We start from the raw sequence: 25,920 nt of genomic DNA, 5'->3' as shown, positions 1-25,920 counted from the left end.
AAGATTGCTAAAGCACTAAAATTAGGAAATGGGACAAAGTAGCAGGTAAGTTTTGCTATTTGGGAAGCAAAATAACTCACAAAGGCAGAAGCATAGCAGATACGAAATGTGAACATAGTATTTGTCTAGCGGTTAGTCTGGTACAGAAGTGAAAAACAGACAAACAGTACAGACAAGAAGTGAAGAGTTCCTTTTGTAACTTAATTCTACAGGAAAAAAGAGTATAAAAGTAAATTGGATAACTAAAAACTTGGCTAAAAGAATGGTCCAGTTGATTGGAAATATCCTGAGGCATCAAGGGATAGACCATTTGAAAATGAAGGGAAGTGCAGAAGGTAAAAATTGGAGGAGACGAAAGTTTGACTACAGTACGCAGTTTCCAGAGGATGTAAAATGTAGTTGTTATGTGGACACGAAGAGGCCTGAAGTGGAGAGTTACATCAAATTAGTCTTAAGAACTATGGAGGAAAAAAAAAAGTAGCAACAGTAGTATCAAAAAAAAAGATTACAGAGCATATGGAAGAATAGTGGAAAAGAATTTGGCCATGAAAGAAAGAAGATTAAGATTTATGGTCTCATTTACCACAAAGCCTGTAGATATTGAGCACTAGCTTGGAATGGAGACAGAAATCAGACTTTTCAGAGAAGCTATCCCAGTATTTGCTTTAAGCAATTTAGGAAAACAAAAAATGACAGCCAAGTGCAGATCTGAAATGCTGTTTTTCTAAATGCAGGGCCAGTTTTATAACCACTGAGCCACTACTGTCACACTGAGGTCATCAAAGTTTAATTAATGATGCTTCTCAGTTGTACAAGATTGTGGGGCACTAAATGCCAGTCTACAGTAAACCTTTAAACGTCCCTGCAGATTAAAACTGTGTGGCAGATCAAAACTCTAATGTTTCACAGGCAAGTGCTCTACCAAATGCTCATCTTACCTTAACTAATTTATGACAAACCATAGAGAACATAAATCAAGATTGGTAGACAGTGATTTGAACCTCTCTATGCATAAATATGACATCAATTTCCTTAACACATGAATATAGAATGGGGAACTGAAATAAAGGAGTAAGAGTTCACTATAGCTGAAGGTAATATATCTATATGTAATGGATATGAATATATTATATGAATATGATTTACTTTGTTCATATTATAACGAATTTCATTATGAAAACAATTTATATCATACCTCTCCAGCCCCTAAGAAGAGAATTGTATTATCCGAGAGTCTTGTATTGGTGAGACGGCGAGATGCCAGTAAACCTGCAACTGCTACACTTGCCGTGCCCTGGATGTCGTCATTGAACGTACAGTACTTATTACGGTACTTATCCAAGAAACGGAAAGCATTGTGATTTCCGAAGTCTTCAAATTGGATGAGTACATTCTGGCCATAGCGCCTCACAACAGCATGCATGAATTCATCAATGAGGGCATCGTATCGTTCGCCAGTCACTCTTTTATGCCTCAGGCCAATGTAGAGGTGGTCATCGAGCAATTGCTGAGTAACACAAAATTTAGCTCAAGTTATAATTTTCTTCACATAACTGCCAAGAACTCACTATCAATCAATAAATCTTTTGCAACAAACAGTGCAATAAAACAGCATCCTTACTAAAACAACAAAATTAAATAATCTATTCATCAGTGTTATACAACACAGTAATTTACCTGATTGTTTGTTCCAACATCAATTGTTATGGGCAGACATTGGTGAGGCTTGATTCCAGCAAGAGCAGTGTACAGTGCAAGTTTTCCAACAGGAATTCCCATGCCACAGGCACCTAGATCACCCAGGCCAAGTATACGTTCACCATCTGTCACAACAATGGCTCGCACATCAGATTCAGGCCTGCACAACAAATAAAATAACTTGAGAGTTAAATTTGCTCATACGTTACAATTAATAAAAGCAAACTATGAAATGAGTAGCTTTCCTCATAACAGTTCTTATAAACAAAAATATCAGTAATATTTTCTAACTCTGTTATGTTTCAATATTAAACAGCACTTAATACCAGACACATTCTACCACTATTGATCAATCACTGGCATGGATAGAGGAACAATTTATGTTAAACATAATAATAATTAGTAGTTTAACATGCAAATAATGTACAGCCTTTAAAAGGTACAATGGAACATATTTTGCAGAGATCTAAGCTTCAATTTCAAAAAAGGAAGAAAAGTTGTAATAACTTACGTCATTGTCACCACCACCACCACCACATCCCAAAAATCAACTACGAAATTTATGTTCTCCTAAATCTGATAACATTTCATTGACTTTTTGTACATAGAAGTAAGGCAATGGTTTTTGTCACCAGGAACTGCAGATCACCTGGGATGAAGGGTTGCATGGGTAGAGTGGGTAAAGAAATAAAGGAGAGGGGGAGTGGGAGGGAGTGTTGGAGAAGTGTAGCTAAAGGGTAAGAAGGAGAAGCAGTAGGCACACAATGGTGTGGAGGGAATAGAACAGAGGAAGAGAGAGCCTATGGAGATCAGGGTGTGAATGCAGGAGGGAAAAATGGAGGTGGTGTGGGGCAAAGACTAAGTGAGATTGAGGTTAAGAGAATTGTGGGATCTAAGGATGAGTTGCAGCATCCTAACGACTTCAAAGCCTCAGCTTAATCCCTTACATACCAAACGATGTGGATGCTTAAGCATAGCTACTTCTCCTTGGATGGGAAACTATACAAACAAATCTGTTGTAGCATGACCATGTGTGCCCTAATAAGCCAACCTATTTATGAGCTTCCTAGAGCATATCTTCCTTGCCACCCAAAATCCCATACTCCTCCCTCTGCCATATCCACACAGGGTCCTAAGTCTTCCATTACCTTTTGGAACCAGCTGTGAAGAAGCACCATCCTCATTGGTCATCACCTAATATTGTCCAAGACTGAAACAACTACTTTGTTGTCTGTCGTCTGAAGTATAAGGAAATTTGTTACCAGTGGATAAAACTATTATTTCTGTTCCAATTTTTTTTAAAGTTTGAAAATTATTTCACTGTTAAGCAACCAGCAAAGTTTTGAAAAATATGAAGAGGAAGGAAATTGCTTCAGACAGAGGTGAGGGAAACACTTGAGTTGCATGAAGTGTCTAAAGGATTAGATTTAAGATATTTAGCAAAAAAGTTTATTTTCTTTCATTTGTGTAATTACACTGCCAGAACTAAGATTAGTACATCCTTTTAGAGGTTTCCAATTCACACAAGATTCTTTGTTACAACAACACATGAAATGATTACATTTGTGGATCAACAGCACAAGCTGTTCTAATGTGTTAGGTATTGACCCACACTGAAACACCTGTACCATTATGTGGTGTGCCCTCTACAGGTGACAATGCATGCTCTGATTCTGCATCAAGTCAATCACACAAAGGGCAAATACCGTCCTGGGATACATTATGCCACACCTGTTAGACCTGTTCACATAGTAAAACTTGGTTGATGAGTTGCATGAGTCACTTCTCATCTCATCATATCCCACACGTTTTCAACTGAAGATGAGTCCACAGATCGTGCTGATCACAGAAGTTGCTGCACGTCTTGCAGAGGGCAGTGAGTGTCATGGACAGTATGAGGGTGAGCATTATCCTGTTGGAGCAACACATCACCTTCCTGTTGCAAGAATGGCATAAGAACTTTCTGCACATACCAAGTGCTGGTTAGTGCCCCTCCAGAAACACCAAACGAGGACAAGAGTTGTAGCTTTCTACATCCCAGGCCTTAACCCCTGGTGTGGGACCAGTGCGTCTTAGGCAAATGCACTCTATGAGACAGTGCACACCAGGTCCCTGTTGTACGCATGAACAACCATCACTTGCGTGGAGGCAGATACTGCTTTCATCACTGAAGACCAAAGTGTGCCATTTCATCTTCCACATGATCCTCTGATGGCGCGAGTCAAACTGCGCATGTCAATCCTGCAGCATAAGTGGAAAACAGGCTAGAAGTGTCTGTGCCCGTAGACTCTCTGCTAATAACTGGTTTGCAACAGTTCCTGTTGACATGTCTTATCTGTGCTGTGGTAGCTGTACACTCTGCCACTGCTGCTCTTAAAATATGACAATTCTGGTGGGCACCTGTGCTATATAGATGACAAGAACCTCATCTATGGGTGTGAGAATGTTCTTGTGACCATTGACACCAGCATCATTGCAAAGCTGATCCGGCACATCCAATTTGTGTGGCAATTTTCCGAAAGGACCATCCCACCACCCAGAGGGTGACAATTTGACCTATTTCAAAATCTCAGTCAGCTCTAAGAAGCACAAGTGCATCTTCACCACCTGGATGTTTCATATGTTTTCACCACACTGAAGCTTCTGGCTGTGGGAATTCCCTATGAAAGTGTATACACAGATAGTACTCTGGTAGCTATGCCACTAAACTGTCTGCTGAAACCATTATCAGTACATCTAATATCCCCCAGGTGGCATATGGCATCATCGGATCACAACTGACATCATCTTTCCAGTTGTGGTAATTTTCCTTTTCCAGCAGTGTATATATTATGTTTAGATGACAATAAATACAATATTATTGATATAATATTCCAACCTGAGCAGCAAGACACAGTGGTCATGTATGTGTGAGTTGTGCTTGCATGGATATTTGTGTGCTGTCTACTTTAGAAGGCCTTTTGGCTGAAAGCTCACATGTTAGCAGTCTTTTTGTTGTGCCTGTCTGAGATTCGGTATCTCCATACAGTGAGCAGCTATCTATCCTTTTCAAAACACTGTTATTATTCCATCCTGGATTTTCCACTGTTTGAAAAATAATTCTATGAGACAAAAATAAAGAAGGTATGGTAATTGAGAAGTAAGCTACAAAAACGGAACACCGAAACAGGCAAATAAATATATAAAAGGTGAAAGATTACACTGAACCTAGCAAAAATTAACACTGAATTGTCTGCAAAATAAAATGATTTTTCCTGTTGACAATGTGTTTGCTTTGTATAGTCAATGGAAGGATGGTATCAGGTAACCAATATGTGACAAGAAAAAAAGCATCTTATTTTGAGTGCCAAACTGACACCGTTTGCTGTTCATTACAGATTATTAAAACTAACTTTGGACCATGAAAGGTTATATCAAACTGTTGCCAGCAAAGCTTCCACGTTTTCTTTGTGTTTTTTGGACTGATGTTTGTGGTGACAGACTGCTCTGTACCAGTGACCAAGGTCAAGATGAAGTTGCAACAAGATATAATGTGAATTTGTTGAAGCAAATAAATCGGGTGTATTGAGAAATAGCTCAGCAACAGTTGTTTAACTGTCAAGTAATGATTTTGACTGCGTATTTCTATTGATGTAGTGAATATCTAGCAGATCTTAATGTTAACACTTGTTTTTCCAGTGCACTGTGCATTTCATGGTTAATTTTATGTCAGATTTTGTGCAGCAACTTCAATTCACCGTTACAAAAACTGTAGTCAGTCTGTTTCTCTGTCATCTGGCATTTGGAACCAGGTACTGACATACTCCCTTGTATTTCCTACACACCTAACAGCAAGTGTTGCCAGTATTGGTCCATGATGTTACAACACTGTCACAGGTCCAGACTTAACAAAAATAGTAGACTGGAAAGAAAAAATTCCAAACTCCTGAAGGTAGAATTTTTTTATGTCTTCAAAAGGTAGAAATAAATTTTGTTTTCTTAAACTCTGGTGTGTGCCAAATTTGAAAATTGTCATTGTTTTGTTAACTGACGGATAGAAATTCCTTGTCTGCTTCAAATATTCATTTTGAGTGGATCATAAAAATGCTTATAGCTGATATGTAACATCAGCTGGTCATCTGGCCTTCAAGGTAGTAACACGATTTATATGTCAGCATGTACACATTAACGCTGAGAAACTTTGTGCTCAACTTTTAGTGTGAGTGTGTGTTAGTCTGACATTTTAAATTAATCAGCTACATTCTTATCTCTCAAGTTGTGTGTGGCAGAGAACTGTACCAGAAATATGAAAATCCTCTTACATACATTACCTGCATTATTAGTTTCAATTTCCAAGTGTCATTCATAAAGTGTACCAGTTCTTTTACTCACCACAATTAAATACCAGTTGTAGCATTTAGAGAAACAGTCACATCACACCAACATTTCCATTTAAAACATTCATTATCTGACACAGATTTTAAGCTTGAGGAAGACGTTTTACGCATGAACACAGACTGTCAATATAAAAGACAAAGATATCTGCAAATATGGGGAATGGTAAAATACAGTTCCATTTGGCTAACAACATGTGAACTGACAAATGAGTACAGTGTATTGCTCTTAAAAAAATGATATAAAAACACACTGTGTGAGGATATCATTATCTTAAAATAGCAGTGCCCATGTTATTACGAACTACGATGCAATGTTCCCTCACACAAGCAGAGGAACAGGCACTGCAGTGGCTACAGGTGTCAAAAAATACAGGGAATTTATTTGCAGTTGCAAATATGAACCAACGTTGGCTGTATATTGGTATGACAATGAAAATTTTTGCTGCACTGAGAATCGAAAGTGGACTTCCCGTTTCACATGATCAGTTGCGGAAACATGCTGCATGTATGTCCAGAAGAACATTGTTTCATATTTCTTAATAACACAGGCATTGCTATTTCATATTTAGTTACCAGTACCATGTCCTCAATTCTCAATAAATATGTCCTTCCTGGGCAGTAATATATGTAATGTATGGGTGCAGATCAGGACACATGGGCAAGAACATATGGAAATCTGGGTTTGGCTGTGATTCATGCATATATGGCAGAAATGGTTATGGTGACTGCTTGTGTAAAGTGGGAAGTCTGGGTTCCCGACCCGGTCTGGAACAAATTTTCATTGTCATCGTTCCAATATGCAGCCAAAGATGGTTCATATTCATAACTGCAAATACGTTTCCTGTGTATCATCATCATCATCATCATCATCATCATCAACTGATCTAGTCCTCTTGTTTGTGTCTGATAGTACAGCCAAATATAAATTGAAATTTTCATTTCATTGTCTACAACTTAATTCAAAATACAGTTTCAGTTCCTAATTTTCTGCAAGTAGTGTAGTCAATTAGAGAGTGATTTTTATTATCATCACTCTTTGCCAAAGAGTTTTATAATTTCAAATGGTTCAAATGGCTCTGAGCACTATGGGACTTAACTCCTGAGGTCATCAGTCGCCTAGAACTTAGAACTAATTAAACCTAACTAACCTAAGGACATCACATACATCCATGCCCAAGGTAGGATTCGAACCTGCGACCAGAGCGGTTGCTCGGCTCCAGACTGTAGCGCCTAGAACCGCACGGCCACGCCGGCTGGCTTTATGATTTCTTTTGAGAAATGTTGGAACATACCAATAATAGGGTAGTATGTCAAAAACCACCTAAGGCAAGGTATCTCACTTGCTAAAATGGCATCATTCGTGATAGGGGTAGAGGTATTCTTGTGTAGGATGTGTTTACACTGGATGAAATGTGAGCTCTCATGTGTCTGCCAATGTCTGTCATGAGAAAACAATACTGGGGCTACGGTCAGGAGTGGGAAATGAGAATGGGGGGTGGATTGGGTGGGTGGGTGGGGGGGGAATATGCATACAGTGTTAGGGAAGATTTAACAATTGACTGTTGAAACTGGAGTGATCTGCTTTTCCTCCAAAATTTAAAAATAAATACGTTGGCAATGTATGAAACCTTGCCTTTTCATATCTCTTCATTAGTTTTAAGTAATTGTATTTCTTTGTGGGATTTTACTATTTCAAAAGATAGACAAGTTTTTTCTTTTTTAACTTTTTTCTGGGGTTTCTCATAGCAGTCATCTTTTCACTGTGAATTCAAGGACTTGAGCACCTAACTTAAAGTAAGAGGAGATAGTCATTATTTAGTGTAGTATACCTTTAGTTTACAGTCATTACAGGAACTGTGTGTACTAGTTTGGTTTCACAGCAAAAGGTCACTTTCGATATACACTATGTGATCAAAAGTATCCGGACACCTGGCTGAAAATAACTTACAAGTTTGTCGTGTCCTACATCGGTAATGCTGGAATTCAATATGGTGTTGGCCCACCCTTAGCCTTGATGATACCTTCCGCCCTCGCAGGCACACGTTCAATCAGGTGGTGGAAGGTTTCTTGGGGAATGACAGCCCATTCCTCACAGTGCTGCACTGAGGAGAGGTATCAGTGTCGGTTGGTGAGGCCGGGCACGAAGTCGGCATTCCAAAACATCCCAAAGGTGTTCTATAGGATTCAGGTCAGGACCCTGTGCAGGCCAGTCCATTACAGGGGTGTTATTGTCATGTAACCACTCCGTCACAGGCCGTATGTTATGAACAGGTGCTCAATCGTATTGAAAGATGCATTGGCCATCCCCGAACTGATCTTCAACAGTGGGAAGCAAGAAGGTGCTTAAAACATCAATGTAGGCTTGTGCTGTGAAAGTGCCACGCAAAACAACAACGGGTGCAAGACCTCTCCATGAAAAACATGACCACATCATAACACCACCACCACCTCCAAATTTTACTGTTGGCACTACACACGCTGGCAGATGACGTTCACCGGGCATTCACCATACCCACACCCTGCAATGGGATCGCCACACTGTGTACCGTGATTCGTCACTCCACACAACGTTTTTCCACTGTTCAATCGTCCAATGTTTATGCTCCTTACACCAAGAGAGGTGTCATTTGGCATTTACCAGCGTATTATGTGCCTTATGAGCAGCCACATGACCATGAAATCCAAGTTTTCTCAACTCCCACCTAACTGTCATAGTACTTGCAGTGGATCCTGATGCAGTTTGGAATTCCTGTTTGACGACCCTCTTCCACTGTCAGTGGTCTCTGTCAGTCAACAGATGATGTCAGCCTGTACCCTTTTGTGCTGTACATGTCCCTTCATGTTTCCCCTTCACTATTACATCGGAAACAGTGGACATAGCGATGTTTAGAAGTGTGGAAACCTCATGTACAGATGTATGACACAAGAGACACCCCATCACCTGACCAAGTTCGAAGTCCTTGAGTTCTGCAGAGTGCCCCATTCTGCTCTCTCACGATGTCTATTGACTACTGACATCGCTGACATGGAATATCTGGCAGTAGGTGGCAGCACAATGCACCTAATATGAAAAATGTATGTTTCTGGGGGTGTTTGGATACTTTTGATCACATTGTGCAGTAGTCTACATTCCATTTTTTATTACTGGATATAAAATATTATTGAAACAGAAAAGATAAAATTCTGAAAGTCAACAGACAATTTTGGTAAGACAAACTCATTCTTAACAATGTGAACATTGCTTTGCTTTATCTGTCTTCTTGAGTAAATTAGTTTCCATTTGTATGAAATTCAGTAATGTGGCACTGACATATTGCTATTTTTTATTAACAGTATTCTGATAGATATGGATAGTCATCTTACACAGGAAGAAAGCTTACAGCTTAAACTGACACTATCCCCGAAGATGCCGGAGAACACACTGGTTACAGTTTTTGGTGCTAAGCCGACTCAATCCTATCACGTACATATCCAATTTAACATCATAAGTTTTTATCACATATGGATCATACCAATAAACCTTTGTAGCAGCTCAGCAGAATAAATCAGTCAAATACAAAATCAGTTTTTACCAAGCCACTAATATTCACACCTGTTACAAATTCATTCAACTAAGAACATCTTAGTTTCAGCTAACCAGTTTTTGATGACATTGTAGACATGTCCAGCATCATTGATGGTGACGAATAGCCCACGTGCTCTCCGGTAAATAAGACCAAACTTCTGGCAAGCAAGGCCGACTGTAGGAGTATAAACAATAGGCATCATCTGCTCCACATTTTCTGATAGAAGCCGGAAGAAGAGCCGTTCATTGCGATCCTGTCAAAGATAATTTAGTGGACCTACACATCCAAAATCTCCCCTAGCATTCAGCACACTAAAAGGTTCAACTAATATTCAGGAACATAAACATGTGGGTAAGAAATTATAATTCTTGAAAATTGTTGCTTCTCTACTGTTCATTCATCACTAACAGTGTGTTAACACTTTTTAATTTTCTAAGTATGGCAGATTAAGTATACAATAATACACTGATTTCTCTTTTAAACAGTTACTACTCACCATTGATGAGCTTATTATTTGATATATATATATAATATACTATAATTTTCAAAGATATAAAAATGGTTCAAATGGCTCTGAGCACTATGCGACTTAACTTCTGAGGTCATCAGTCGCCTAGAACTTAGAACTAATTAAACCTAACTAACCTAAGGACATCACACACATCCATGCCCGAGGCAGGATTCGAACCTGCGACCGTAGCGGTCACGCGGTTCCAGACTGAAGCGCCTTTAACCGCACGGCCGCACCGGCCGGCTCAAAGATATAAATTTTGTCTTTAACCATAATAACTGCTTATTATAAGATTAAATTACAGGTTTTTTATTATACTATATCCAAATTGAAGCATCTCAAACTAAGTCACTAGAAAGAATTAAATAATAAGCCCACCAAAGGTGGTTGCAAAAGTTTATAAAAAGCATAAAATCAGTTGCACAGTAATGTAAGACTAAGCATCCATTGTGACTGTATTAATAATTAACACTGTTTAAATAAATAATATGAGAGACAAAAGAAGAGTGCCTGTTTATGGCTATGAAAACAGGAGCAAGACACTGTTACCAGTTGGAAAGTAATGCCCCAAAACTTCGAACAGAAAAACTACTCTGTAGTTTGTCCCTGTATGATGCATCATGGAAGGTAAATAAAGTATGTAATGTACCAGCAGCTTTCCTCCTCCTCCTCCCCCCCCCTCCCCCACCCCACTCCACCCCTGTTCTATTTATGTATGCTGCATAGGAAGGCAACTAGCTGCTACTCCTTTGTTCAAGTACACATTTCCCCGAACCTGGAAAACCTCGCCTACATGTACATGTGGCAATGCTAAACAAAAACATATAAAAATCTGTTACTGTTATGTACCAAGGAATCTTATCATATTTGAGTGCAGATATTGGTGCAGAATGCAATGCAGTGCACACTAATGTGAGGAGCATATGCAACAAAATGTACACATGCACACCGTCTGTGTGTAGAACAGCACAGCTGCTGTCTTGATCAGCTATAGCCACCGCTAGGTGGTGGTAAGTGTCTTGTTCAATGGAGATTTGGAATCATCCTGTACATAGATGTTTATTGCCGAGTAAATTCATTAAAATATTGTGTAATGTATTATGCAAGTTTGTAATGATAATGTAACTGCACATATTTTGTTATTTGTAAATCAATTTAAAAATTGTAACTAATACAATCAGGATAAGGGTTGGTAAGACATTCTGGCATGACTGGACATTGAATGCTTTGAATTGAGAAAAAGTGGGAATGTGGACAAGATTGGCACAAAACGTAACTATAGTGCAAGTTCTTGGCACGAAGTGACACAGTTATAGTGGTTGTTACACACTGCCAGCTCGAAACATTAATTGTGGTCAGATGGAGGTCTGTAAAAATCCTTGAAGAAAATTTTAGAACATTCATCAGACACAGTCCATAAAAGCTTATGTAATGAAGTAAAAAGCCAGTAATGAAACAAGACATAAATTAAGTATATGTTGCAAACTGATATGAGAGAAAGCCTTGCCAGTTATGAGACAGTCAGACAGTGTTTTATAGAAGTATCCAGAGTATGAAACACACACACTGGGCTTAAAGTGTACTTTTCTGTGAGATTTTTAGATGACACTGCCTCTTCCCTAGAGTACCGATATAGCAATCAATATTTTACAATCCAGTGTTCGTGTTTTGCAGCTGTCAAAGAGTTCACACACCATCTACCACAGGCAGTCTTGTTCGGCATCAATGGCTGATTTGTTCTCATTATTTTTGTGACTTTCTTTGAAAGTGACAGAGCAAAAACTTCTTTGTGAATAGGGACAGACCTCTACTAGCACTACTGTAGCACTTAACTAGTCTCTAGTCCTTGCAGAATATCATTTTCTGTGCTCTTTTTTCATTAACAAATATTTTATGTTCATAGTATACTATTGCGTATATTTCACGTGAAATTTCAGCTGATTTGGTCAAACATGTGTTAACTGTTATGGTACACAATGGTAGTGTTATTTGGATAGTGAGTGATATGTATTTTGGGGAGAACATGTAACCTCTAAGAGTAAAGACATTTCGTGGTCTGTTTTCTTGAAAAGGATATTTGCACTTTTGCTAAATGTGCTGTGGCTTATAGAACTGAGAAAGTTCAGGGCACCCATTGCGGCTAAATTCTTACATCAACGATCAGAACTAAAATACATTATTTTACTTCTCAAGTACTGTGTATCAAAGTAATGCGTATAACGGTCCTAGTCAGTGCTTTCCGTTACATATGTGTCACTTTCATTTTTTTTATTATTCTATTAATAATGCAACTACATTTCAAAATTATTCTTATGATTTACCTTACCTTTCAAACACACGTTATTGGAACTACTGGAGGTAAGGCTAACTATAATGAGATTAAAATTACTTGATAGTTGATACTTCACACACTGGAGCTGGTTTCCTCAAATCGGAGAGCTCAACGTTATGCCCAAACTGCTCACTATTGCCAAACTGCAACATCAATTGGTCAGTTCAGCTCGAATTTCTTGTCCAGCTTTCTTTCTTGATATCTTTGGATCCAGAATTCTGAATCTGGCCTTTTTATTTCGTATTTCATCACACATGATGATAACCATATTAAAAACAAAATGAACGAACACACACACACACACACACACACACACACACACACACAAAACGATGCTAACGAAATACACAAATTTAATACATAGCACTAACTAAATGCTACTGAATCCTTTCCCACAAGACATGGTTCAGCATCATACATACAGTTATTATAATCACAGAGATCTGCTTACATTAGAAAGCTTCGCACGGCATTGCGTGAAGCAGAATTTTCAAAGGCTGCAATTCATTATTGCGTCTGTGTCACCAGAGTCATAACTATCTCATACAGTGTAGACTCAAAATGTTGAAGGTTGTAGGTTTGAATCTCATCAGACCATTCTGTTTTAGTTTGGAATCTGCCTGTGTCGCCCATAATCTGCAATCAAGCCAACCAGAACTGCTCATCAGTTGGTAATGTGGCAGTTCATGTAGCCACTGTGAGGGTAGTTTCAGGTAACCAATGATAATGAGAAATTAGCTTGCATTTGTTGCAGAAACTGAAATTTTTCTGCCTCGAGTTTCTTCACAGAGGTTAGCTTTAATTACCATGAACAAAATGATCATGATTTTAGTTCTGTCGCAGAATGTTGATCACTGTTTTCCCAGATACATTGCAGATCACCAGGTTGTGGTTATGTTAGGATGCTAGTTTAAACTCAGGGCTATGAAACATGTTGTCTGCTGCAGTTGTCACTGGTCGCTTAAAATCAGCTGTCAGCAGAGTACATTGCACTTCTGTCATACCTTGCAGTGGCTACTTCCAACATTGCTCCGCATTACACATTAACAGCATTTGTGGAGTGACCTGCCGTGCTTGACCGAGCAGTATCCAGCAACTGATGTAGTAACACTGCACCGGTAAGTGACAGATGTCAACTGTCCAACTGTCAAATAATTTTGATCAGACAACACAAATGGCTCTACTGATGCAACCCCCCCCCCCCTCCCCCTTCCTCCCATTTCCTTACAGAAACAAAGCAGGAACGACCAATCAGGTCATTACAATATGCACAAAAATGTGTGATACTGTGTAGTCATACAAATGAACAATAGATGGACTGATACACGCCACACAGATTGAATCCTATCTTGTTCGCCCTTGTCCAAGAAAATAAAAACAAATCACCACCTCTGCAGCTCAATAGACAGAGGACCACTGTTTTTACTCTTTATTCTCGTAAATGCTTTCAATGCATTAATTAATGCTTACATCTCCTAGAGTGGAAAATGCTATCACAGCACACTGTTTAAATCCTATCACACCAAGCTGTTTCAACCACAGGTCTTTTTCAGCCATTCCATGAAGCAATATACCAATATCATTCAGACATTCTGCAAACAGAAATAGTAACTGACTGCAGAGATGCGCGCAATAAAGTTTATGGGCTAAATCCGAATTCTATATATTAATTCAGTAAACTAGGTGACAAAAACATGAGTTATTACATTCTGATTGTTCTTGACACAAGAAATATTGCAACAAACTGGAAACTAGTGGTCCCTTGACTCTGAGACAAGGGCAGTTAGATAAAAGTAAAAAGAAAATACAAACTGTATAGATGGTATATGAAAGGAGATATCACTTAATCCATTTCAACAGCAATATCAGGGTTAGTCTAAATGATTCATTGGGTTTCATAGCACTGTTTATTGACATACAAAGGTTATTGACACATGAAAAGATATACACATTCACCAAGTTCAAAAAGTCTGCCTCGTTGCTCACATGCTTCGAGATGGCAGCCTGTGACAGCACTCTATAAGATGGCAGCAATGCTGGAGAAGAGCTTTTCTGTGTTAGGATATGTAAAATGTCCACTGGATATGAATATTCAGTGAGCATTCATACACAGGTACAGGTTTACTGCACCTGGTAACCAGAACATTGTGCACTGGTTTCCACCAGATTTGTGATACTGGTGGCTTGTTTAAAAGGAAAGGCATCGCGTGACCACGTGTGACGGAGGAAATCCTACAGTACACGACACAGAGGTGCACAACACAGTGCTTTGGCACAGCCCACAAACTTCAATTATTCATGCAAGCTGTGAACTGGGCATTCCACAGAGAACAGTGTGGAACATTTTGCAGCAGTGTTTGCATTTCAAGCCTTACTGTTTGCAACTGTTACAACACGTGACTCCAGAGGATTATGCCCACCGACTGGGGTTTTGTACCTGAATGCAGCAACCTATAGAAGAAGAAGAAGAAGAAGAAGAAGAAGATGATATTCAGTGACAACGAAACTTTCCGTCTATCAGGAAATGTGAATCATCACAATGCGAGAGTGTGGGGTATTGACTAGCCACAAGTCCGTGAGGAGTTGGATAAGGATTCACCAGACATTAATGTCTTCCATGTCATACCAGAGACACAGATGTATGGGCCATTTTTCTTCATCAAGCAGATGGTAACAGGTTCCATGTACCCAGAAATGTTGTAGTTACTGTTGTTGCCACAACTACTGACTCCTCAATAGTCATATTTCAACGGGACAGAATCCATCTCACTATCGCCTCTGCCTTTCTCAACAGACAATTGCTACACTGCTGGACAGGGTGCTCTCATGCCTCATGGGGTCGGATCTCAAGCCATATGATTTCTTACTGTAGAGTTATGCTTAGGACAAAGTATGTGTATCCTTAATGTAAACAACACTGCAAGAACTGCATGAACCCATCACTGTTGCTGTGGCACACAATGACAATGGTGTTAGTGAATGTACTGATGGAAATGGATTATCGCTTGGACGTGTGCTGGGTAACCAAAGGTACATGCACAAAACGTTTGTAAACTGAACCAGAAAATTTGTAAGAGTATCTATCTTTTCATATATCACCTGTTTTTGCATGTCATACATTTGTAAATAAACAGTGCTTTGAAACACGATGAGTCATTTACGCTAACGCTGTCTAATGAGAAGGATTGGCTTTTGCAGACAATGGAACAGCTAACTGTGAATGCTCAAGATTGGACACCTTATTTTATCTACATTACTGTTCACACACAACCAGCTATTACTGACTCAGTAAGAGGTAAACAGTCACTCTTTCTTTGTCTCATAATGTTTATAATGGTCTTTTGCACTGGAAATTCACAAAATGCTAATTCTGTTATTTAACTTTATATTACAAAAAGAATACAAATCAAGTTTGTTTTCTTTCTGATGCACACAGAACTTCTATATTAAAAAGTAAATAGTTATTTCTTCTACGTACAAATCCATAGCAAATGATACTTACACATTATAACACAATAATGTTAACTGTAAATAAAGATTGTCATACTATCTTAAAGAATTATTTTACAACATTTTCTCACCTGCAGTTCAATGAGGTACAAGTACTTGTTCAGATCTTCCTGGTATCGTTCTACACTAACTTTACAGAGTTCTAACTGCTCTTCCTGTGTTTTGAATCTTGGAGGCATCAGCCCATGAATTCCTAAGCGCTGTCTTTCAGCTAAGGTAAATGCTAAACCCTATAAAAATAAGCAGACCAAAATATTTGGTGAAAGGAATGACTGGCTTATCTTTCACTATGTACAAATATATAACATGCCTCTACCTTATTAACATTGTTGTGGTTAAACTAGTAGGAGAATCTTCAGGTATGTGGAACAAGTGAAAGTATACACCAACAGAGAGAAATAAACATTGGAAACTACTAATAAATACTACACTAACAACTATGATTAACACTAATATTCATTTTGACATTTGTGTCAACGAATATATACCCACCAATGCCGCAACTGATCACGTCAACCAACACTTAGAAAAGCTAGCGGTCTCAAAAAATATCTATTTCTTCCACTTACACTAGTCAGCTGCAGCAAGAAATAAATGTATCAATAAAAGTAAATGTATTTAGGAGTCCATACCAATTAAAAACAAGAGACAGAACAAGGGCAAATTTCATCATTCAAAAATGATTGAACCAAAGCAGATAAACTTGGGTCTAAATAATTTGATTAATGCAACTGAGTTTAACATCTGAGACAACTATTAAAGTAAAACAAAAGAGAAAATTGTTTGCTGTATTAGGAGTAAACAAAGCCTTTGATGAGGTCAAAATTTCAAAATTATAATTCAAAACAAAAGGCTCTCAGTCACAAGAAATCCAATAATTTAAAAGGACAGTTAGGATTACTGGTTCCTTCTTTGTTGAAAGCGGTGTAAAAGTCCAGATTTTTGAGAAATTGGTTTTACTAAAGTTTCGCATTCTAAGAAGCAAGGCACATGTTTTCACATGATAAAGAGAATCATTTCCAAGTAGTTGTCAATGTCAGTAGAATTCACCAACAGCCATTTACTTTAAGATATTATTTTGGTGTACTGTGAAGGCAACAAGTTTAGGCATTTCATTATGCCATCTTCAAGCCCCACACACATCTATCCAAATAATGATGGCCTTCACAATAAAATAAAATAACATCTTAAAGTACACGGGTGTTGGTGAATTCTACTGCCACTGACAATTACTTCAACTGTGCAAGTCGGTGACTTTTCCTCATATTGAAACATCATGTAATTCAGCCTTTGTCTGGCCACTACACGAGTCAATAGTCAATAGAAACTTTTCTCTCCCCACACGAAGCATCAGCTGACTACTAAGGAAGCTGATATATAATCTTGTTGGCGTTACAGATTTTGATGATTTTATTACAACATTTGTATATTTTTGAGAATATTTGTTTATTGTTCGCTGAACTCAAGGGCCAAATTTACCAGATGCTTCTTGCAGACGAACAGGTACCTTGGGTAGTAATTTCTCAAACAGAATTAGAGAAAAATCTCTGCAGATGTTAAGTTTTCTTCTATAGTTTCTGCATAAAAAGTTCTCTGTTTACTTGCCGCGTCAAATTTGGATAAAATCCCAAGCTTTTGATGACTACCTCCGCCATCTTCATCGGGGTAAAACTGACTGTCATGGACCGGTGAGGCTTCCGCTTTTATAAGCAGTGGACGGCTTCTCATTGGCTGGATGACATCATGGTGAAACCGGCACGTACTGAGGTGGCTGCCTCTATATCCATTGATTTTGTTTGTGCGCTTTATCCAGCGTTGCTTGCAGCGCCGGCCATCGCAACAGGCGGAGAACTGCGAGGAATGTAAGAAGTCTACCTCTGCGCTCTTTCTTTGTCAATTGCGCGCTTCCATGCATTGCTGAGTGCATAACCGGAGTCTCTGTTGAAATTATTTTCACAGAGTCTAATTTCAACTGCTTCCCTGATGACAGAGTCCCAATAGTTTGAAGCGTGAGAAAGTAGTCTTGTTTCATCGAACAAAATTTTATGTTTATTTAACAAACTGTGCTCAGCCACCGCTGATTTTTCTAGGTACCTTATTTCAGGTGATGCTGATGTTCCACACAGCGATCGGCACATAATTTTTCCCACACTCTCAAGGAATGCTGTAAATTCCCAGTACTCTCAGGCCAAGATTATCTTTCATGGGTCGCAGCATTTCCTTAATCATCCTGGGTGGCCGGAAGACTGGTCTGATTCCCTGCCGGCTCAGGACTCTGCCGATCTTGCTGGTCGTTGCACCACAGAATGGTAGCAGCGCGATGTGTTGGTCCTCTTGATCTGTTCAAACAGCGTCCTTCTTTGGTTTCTTCACCAGAGTAGATCGATATCACAATCGGAATATCCATTTTTTATTAACACCATCGTCAGATGGTTAATCTCGGAGCCGAGATGATCCTTGTCCGAAATAGTCCTTGCCCTGTGTACCAAGGTATTCAGCATAGCTCTCTTCTGAGATGGGTGGTGAAAACTATGCATGCTTAGACATAAATCTGTATGCGTCAGTTTTCTGTACACAGAACGTCCGAGACGTCCATCTGATTTTCGCTCCACCAGCACATCTAAGAAGGGTAACTTTCCATCCTTCTTCACCTCCACTATAAATCTTATGTTCTGATGTATACCATTCAAATGATCAACAAACTGCTGCAGTGCCTCACTGCCATGTGGCCACATTAAAAATGTGTCGTCAACATACCTGAAGAAGCAGGATGGATGTAAGGGAGCGCTGTTCAACGCTCGTTCTTCGAAATCCTCCATGAAGAAGTTAGCTATGGCTGATGACAGTGGCGAACCCATGGCTGTTCCGTCAGTCATTTCATAATATTTTCCACCATACAAAAAATAGGTGGTCATCGAAGTGTGTCAAAATAATTTCAGTATTTCAGGAGAGAAATGAGCAGCCAACAGTTTTAACGTATCTTCCACTGGAACTTTTGTAAACAAAGAGACCATGTCTAGGCTGATCATGATGTCATTCGGACCTATCCTTATCTGCTTTATAATGTCGACAAACATTTCCGAGTTATTAATATGATGGCTACAATGGCCAACTATAGATGCTAATAATTTGGTTAAGTATTTTGCCAACCGATATGGAGGAGACCCAATAGCACTAAGAATAGGTCTCAACGGAACCCCATCCTTATGGACTTTGGGTAGACCATATAACCTGGGATGCCTTGGTGCTCTTGGTCGTAGATTCTTGACTAGTTCTTCTGGGAGGCCAGAGTTCTTCAGTAGCTCCCCCGTCTTCCTACTAAGTGCTGCTGTCGGATCCCGTTTAAGAATGCAGTATGTGGCATCTTCCAATAATATGACCACTTTCTTATGATAACTGGTAGCACTGAGAATAACTGTGGCATTCCCTTTGTCGGCTTTTTATGCAAGGACTGCACCGCGAAAGACTTCGTAGTCATTCTATAGTTGCTGTTTCTTTTTTCTTTTTTTAAATAAATTTTGTCACTTTTGTTGAAGAATCCCATGCTTACATTTGAGCTTCTTGACTCATCTTTCAGAGGCTTTAAATTCACACTCTGTGAATTGCCCTGGTGCCACCAAGGCCTATTGCTGCAAACTCTGTGTAGTCACTTGTTGATCGCTTTCTTTAGCTTCCATAAAATGATCCTAAGACCAGGAATTGATGATTGCATACTTATCAAACTGATTTTTTTAATTTTTCTTACCATTTGGATATATATTCCTTTTTTAATTGGATGAAGCTTTTTATTTATTTAGTTGCAGTGTTCATAGATTTCACATAGGACGAGATTTTGCAAAACTTACAACTTTTGTTTTATAATCCAGAGAGAGAGTTATTCTGCCTCTCTTATTTTTGCCCTTCTGCTTCATATTCATCAGATGGGCTAGTATGTCAAATTTCTTTGAAAGGTTCTGCAACACAGCTTTCCTTTTCATGAATGATTTGTCTGTCAATAACAAATATTTTTTCAGCCAGTATGTCGACAGTACATGCATAAATTTCCTCACCCATCAACACCACTTCACGAGAAATTAGAGATTCCACTGCTATCAAATTATCATCAGTCGGAAGCCTATGTAATGAACAATTGCATCTTTCAATAGTAACTTCAACTTTTCACTGTGTGATGAGTTTTGAGACAATTTCATCTCCAACTTCTGATATACTCCTAGTTTTCTTACTAACAGACATATTCACTTCAACAGTCCTTAACAATATAAACACTCCATCCTCAGCAATATTCCAGAAAGAACTAGCATGTGCATTTGAGTTTATCCAATACAACCAGTTAAAATGTAGAATATGGCAATATACTGTATAGCTTCTTAGATGTTCTGAAACACCTGCCTAACTAAAACAGGTCGACAGATGAACTGTTCCATCAAATAAACACGTTAAAAAAGTTCTAATGAACAACTTGCATCTGTTCATGTACAATAATAACTTAAAAAACAGCAATGACTTTTTGATGACAACAGTACAGTATTAATATTTAGATCTCCTCTAACAAATGGATTTAATATTACACAATATTAATTTTAGCTCCTTTCATTTGGTCTTTAACAGTTGCATCACATATAAAATAAAATCATTAATGATTTCATTTATGATCATTTTGATTATTCATTTTATTTAAAAATCCTTCTAACTATAAATAAAGGACAAAAAAATACTTTGGCAGAAGCTGGTGTGTGCGTATGTAAAATGTTCACTACTTTTCTGACTACTTGATTCCAAGTGATCATAATTCTGCTATAATGCCTCTTTTGTAATATCCCACACCGTGGTTAATGTATACCAAGACACCTGTTTTAGTCTTTTGTGTAGCACGCAGAATAATAGTGGGATGAGCTACAATCAAAAGCAACAAGAGATTTCGGGAGGCAAACACCCGGTGAAATAGCATTATTTTAATACTGCCAGAAAACAAATTTTTTCAAGTACTTATTTACAGGGAAGACAACCTCTTCATCAAACAATTTTTTTTTCTTGCAAGCAATAAAATAGGGGAGAAAAAGGGTTCTATACATCAAATACTCAACATAAAATACAAATCACCCTCCAGAAATTATCTCATCACACACAATTCTGTGAATATAATAATATCATAATCCCATGGCACTTGCACTGTGCCGCAATTTATTGGTTCTCCACAACTACTGGAACAAACATAAACAACCAGATTTCCATAAATTTTAACTCTGATATTAAGAAAGCATCTGCAGTTGAACGAAAGCAACTTGGTAGCTAAGAAGTTCCCTTAAATAAAGCTGCAACATTAAGCATACTTTGCTCTCTACATACAGAACCTGTTCATTCAGAGGCCATAATGTGCAACACACTTCGAAAAATCTGCTCCTCTAATCATAATAATGTATCTGACAACTGCACGACTTTCTGAAGCACCTACACATCACAAGCTCATACACAGAAAGAAGGGATGTAACACTGTATTTCAATGCCCTGAAGTAAAAGACTGAACACTACTTTGGACTGAGTAAGGATGGGATGGAAAATTGGTCATGAACTGCCTCAAATGACATACCCCAGAATACATCAGCATTTTAGGGAAACTACGAAAAACCTACATCTGTGAATGGTAAGGTTTTTGAATCCTCCTAGTACATTGTCCCAACCAATCTATCACCTTAACCATTGAAAAACTGATGTAGTTCGGATGGAATGGCTGCACTGTTAGCTCTTCTGTTCAAAATGTTACATAAGGAGGGTGATCATAAAGTTCTCATTAAAATGTATGTTTATAAGCTTCAAAATGGTTCAAACGGCTCTGAGCACTATGGGACTTAACTACTGAGGTCATCAGTCCCCTAGAACTTATAACTACTTAAACCTAACTAACCTAAGGACATCACACACATCCATGCCCAAGGCAGGATTCGAACCTGCGACCGTAGCGGTCATGCGGTTCCAAACTGAAGCGCTTAGAACCGCACGGCCACACCGGCCGGCATGTTTATAAGCACTGTATACACTTATTGCCCCTCTATTCATTTCTTTACTGTCTCTGATGCAGCTCTGCATTTCTCATTTGTCATTAGTACTAATCCTATGGGCACCAAATGATTTATGAGGTATTCTGAAAAGTATCTGTTTTGACCCATGACAACAACATGACTGGCATAAAACAGCCATCGAAATCAAATGTGCTTAAAATATATGCCATACCAAGAATTAAAATTATTCTCACAATGTCAAATTAATTTGGTTTGGAATGTGCTCACGCTAGTGTACAGTGTGTGTGTGTAACGTTACGTACAAGTGAAGGTTCCATGCAAGATCACCTTTGGCTCAGGCTATTCTATGTTTACTCTTTGTTTTTCGTGATATATCATTCTACTGTTTTGTTCGCTCTGTCTCTTTATCATCATCTTGCGTTACGGGTTATTTTAAAGCAAATAAAAGCGAGTTTTGTTAACCCACAACAGTTGGTTAACTCAGGGGTTAAATTCTACATACATTTGCACTCTGTAATGCACTGTGTTGCACTAAGTGCAGCCACATTAATTGCATCAAGCATCTTCTGCATTCCATGACAGCACATCTGTAGCCTACTGATTCTGCAATATTACTACAATGGTAGATCAAGTCCTGTGTCAGCTGTAGATACACCTTCTAGTGTGATGATAAACAGCATCCTAGTAAAAGTACCATCACTCTGGCAGCAAAGCCCTATGCTATGGTTCGCACAGTTGTAAAGCTAATTTGTCTTGGTGCAAGTCACTGCAGACCATACAAAATATAGTTATGCTGTGACAGCACTCAGTGAAGAAATAGCACTGGAAGTGCAGAATATTCTATCACCACCATCGAACATGGACAGATATCCAGTGATTAAGAACATTCTCATCACATAACTTTTACACCTTAGGTGAAGAGACTGGAAAAACAACCTTGACTGAAGAGTTCAGAGACTGCACTCCATTGCAACTGCTGCACTGATTACTTTCGTTGGAAAGCAACACAGTAAGCAATGACATTCTGCAAAGCATTTGGCTATCATGCCAAGCCACCTGACACGCAAAAGATTTTAATCATGTGTACCGGTGATCTACATGCACTAGCACAAACCACTGACCAACTATCTGAAATGTATCATCTGTGTGTGTTGCAGCAGTTAGCCCACATCTGCAGCCAGACAGCAACTACGCTGTGCTACAAGCTCAGATCACCAAACTTACCACACAAGTAGCTCCCATGCAAACTCCGAACAACAGTTGCCAATCTGATCACAATCACTTGCACCTTCGGCTACAAAAGTATGTTGGTAACATCACCAATTTGGGTATGATGCACGTAGGTGTACCCACCTTGTGAGCAGTGAAACACAACAGAAACTCAGTGATGACGACCACTAACACTAGAAATGGCAGCTGTCAATTGTTTATCACAAACCAAGGTAAGAAATTACAGTTGCTAATAAATACAAGTGCAGATGTGTTGGTCTATCCATCCATCACCTCATAAATGTGATGCCAATGGCTCTACAACAGTTATATATGACTGAATTAAACCTAGGCCTACAATGCAGGCTTGGGTGGTAGTTTGTTGTGCAGACATCACACGCACCATACTAGGAGCAGGTTCGCTATCATTTTATTGAGTTATGCATGACTTCTGCCATCGACAACTGCTTGACACTAGCTCTATCTTAACTAGTACAGGACTAGTAGGTCATGTGGATGATGCTGCCATCCAGGTGATAACTTGAGATTCTCAGTTTATCAAACTTTTGAAACAGTTCACCCAAGATCATGTGTTAAGCTTCCATATTGGCTCCTGTGCAGCACCCCATAGTGCATTACATTTTGACTATGCCCAGTACCAAATCATTTAATGTTGCAGAAACTGAAAGCAGTTACACAGTAATACACATCCATGCTAGAACAGGGGATCCGCCATTAATCAAATAGTAGTTGGGCATTTCCCCTCTATGCAATACAGAATAAAAACAAATGACTACATTGCTTGTGGAGACTATCAACTGCTAAATGCAAGACAGATTTCAGACCGGTATCCTATACCACACATTGAGAATTTCACATCCAACGTCAGTGGTAAGAACATAATCTCTATGTTTGACTTTGTTAGAGCTTTTCATCAGATACCTGTGGCACCAGACGACTTTCCCAAGACAGCTGTATGTATGCCTTTGGGGTTGTTAGAGTTCACCTGCGTGCCTTTTGGGCTATGTAGCGCTGCTCACAAGGGGAGCTCCCCATCGCACTCCCCTTGGATTTAGTGGTAAGCTGGCCCATTGTACAGCCCGTCAAAAATTGAACACAGATCAAGCATAAAAGTAGAAAGGAGGAGGACTGAACTGTGGAAAAAAGAAGCAAAAGAGAAACGGTGAATGGTCCAAGTTCTACCCAAGTACCACATGTTATGCCTCTTGTGTTCCATTTTGGAAGTTTTGACTCTTGAATTCATTCTTTGCAACATAGTTCACACCCACTTCTTTGTTGTTTACATTTCTGTGAGAGGTCTATGCATCATCTTGCTGCTCTCACTGTTCATCACATTTACTTTCGACGATAATACATTCTTACCATGTGACTCATATCATGTGATGAATAGTGAGAGCAGACGAGATGCCGCATAGTGCTCTCACAGAAATGAAAACAATAAATAAGTGGGTGTGAACAATGTTACACAGAATGAATTCAAGAGACAAAATTTCCAAAATAGAATACAAGAGGCACAACATGTGGCACCTGTGTAGAACAAATAAGAGGTACGTACATCTGGAGATCCCTTCATTACACGTCGCTGTTGCAAATGGACATTATACCATGACACAATCTGGATACAGCAAACAAACACATCAATGACAGATGGACATTCCATAATTTTGAGAAAAAATAAATAAAATAAAAATATGGGGCATGAGGGAGATTTGAACCCAGACCTCCCCCTTTGTAATCTAGCATGATGACCACACTACCACAACATGGAGGAGGAGATTAGTGTTTAACGTCCCGTCGACAACGAGGTCATTAGAGACGGAGCGCAAGTTCGGGTGATGGAAGGATGGGGAAGGAAATCGGCCGTGCCCTTTCAAAGGAACCATCCCAGCATTTGCCTGAAGCGATTTAGGGAAATCAAGGAAAACCTAAATCAGGATGGCCGGAGACGGGATTGAACCGTCGTCCTCCCGAATGAGAGTCCAGTGTACACCACAACATGATAAACATTAACGTCACTCAATATTGCACATATTAAAGTTATACTGTTCACTGTTTCTATTTCACTTCTTTTTTCCACAGTTCAGTACAACTTCTTCCTATTTTCGTGCTTCATCTGTGTTCAGTATCTGACAGGCCAACTTACCACTCCTTTTTTGGGCTTCCTAGAGAATATCAGCAAGCTGCAATACATCAGGGGCAGTCAACACTGCACAAAAATTATCAGTAACAGGGGTACAAAATGGCTATTGCTGATATTAAAACAGACACTTGGGACCACTATATCTGGCTTTCAGTCAATGAAACCAGTGACAGTTGTGGCAAATTTGTAGGCAATGTTGTTGGGGAAATCAGACTCCATGGCAACAGGAAAACCTCACAAAATCAGACTCCATGGCAACAGGAAAACCTCACACTTACTCCAATGTAAAGAATTGGAGAAGACAAACCACAATATTGTAACAAACCCAGGAAAGACGGGGGATGAGAAATTTTTGCAGTTGGCAATAGACTGTGCTGCCTATGTCAAAAGCGGGAGCAATAATGAGATAATTGAAGAGTTGTGCCAAAGACAGTCACAAACGACGCTCCAAGCAATTCGAGTTTTGTCAATGGTTATGTTTCTAACCAACAGATTACAACAGTACTGGGTACTACACACCGAAGCTTTAATAGTTTGGCT

The 25,920-nt window shown here is 39.0% G+C and overlaps 1 protein-coding gene across 5 annotated transcripts in view; it reads right to left on the bottom strand.

Moving 5' to 3' along the window:
* LOC124775025 (NADP-dependent malic enzyme) overlaps nt 1–25,920 on the bottom strand; it is a 74,922-nt gene that overhangs the window by 44,435 nt on the left and 4,567 nt on the right. For all 5 annotated transcript variants that reach the window (XM_047249792.1, XM_047249793.1, XM_047249789.1 and 2 more), the window contains exons 3-6: nt 16,065–16,223; nt 9,712–9,893; nt 1,678–1,858; nt 1,196–1,507 (exon numbers count right to left, since the gene is read on the bottom strand). In XM_047249792.1, coding sequence (XP_047105748.1) covers nt 1,196–1,507; nt 1,678–1,858; nt 9,712–9,893; nt 16,065–16,223 — 834 coding nt within the window. The remainder of the gene's footprint in view (nt 1–1,195; nt 1,508–1,677; nt 1,859–9,711; nt 9,894–16,064; nt 16,224–25,920) is intronic.

The sequence above is a fragment of the Schistocerca piceifrons genome, chromosome 2, assembly GCF_021461385.2.
Source record: "Schistocerca piceifrons isolate TAMUIC-IGC-003096 chromosome 2, iqSchPice1.1, whole genome shotgun sequence".
Taxonomy (NCBI): domain Eukaryota; kingdom Metazoa; phylum Arthropoda; class Insecta; order Orthoptera; family Acrididae; genus Schistocerca; species Schistocerca piceifrons.
Note: the sequence above shows the minus strand (reverse complement) of the source record. Positions and strands in the feature narration are given on the sequence as shown.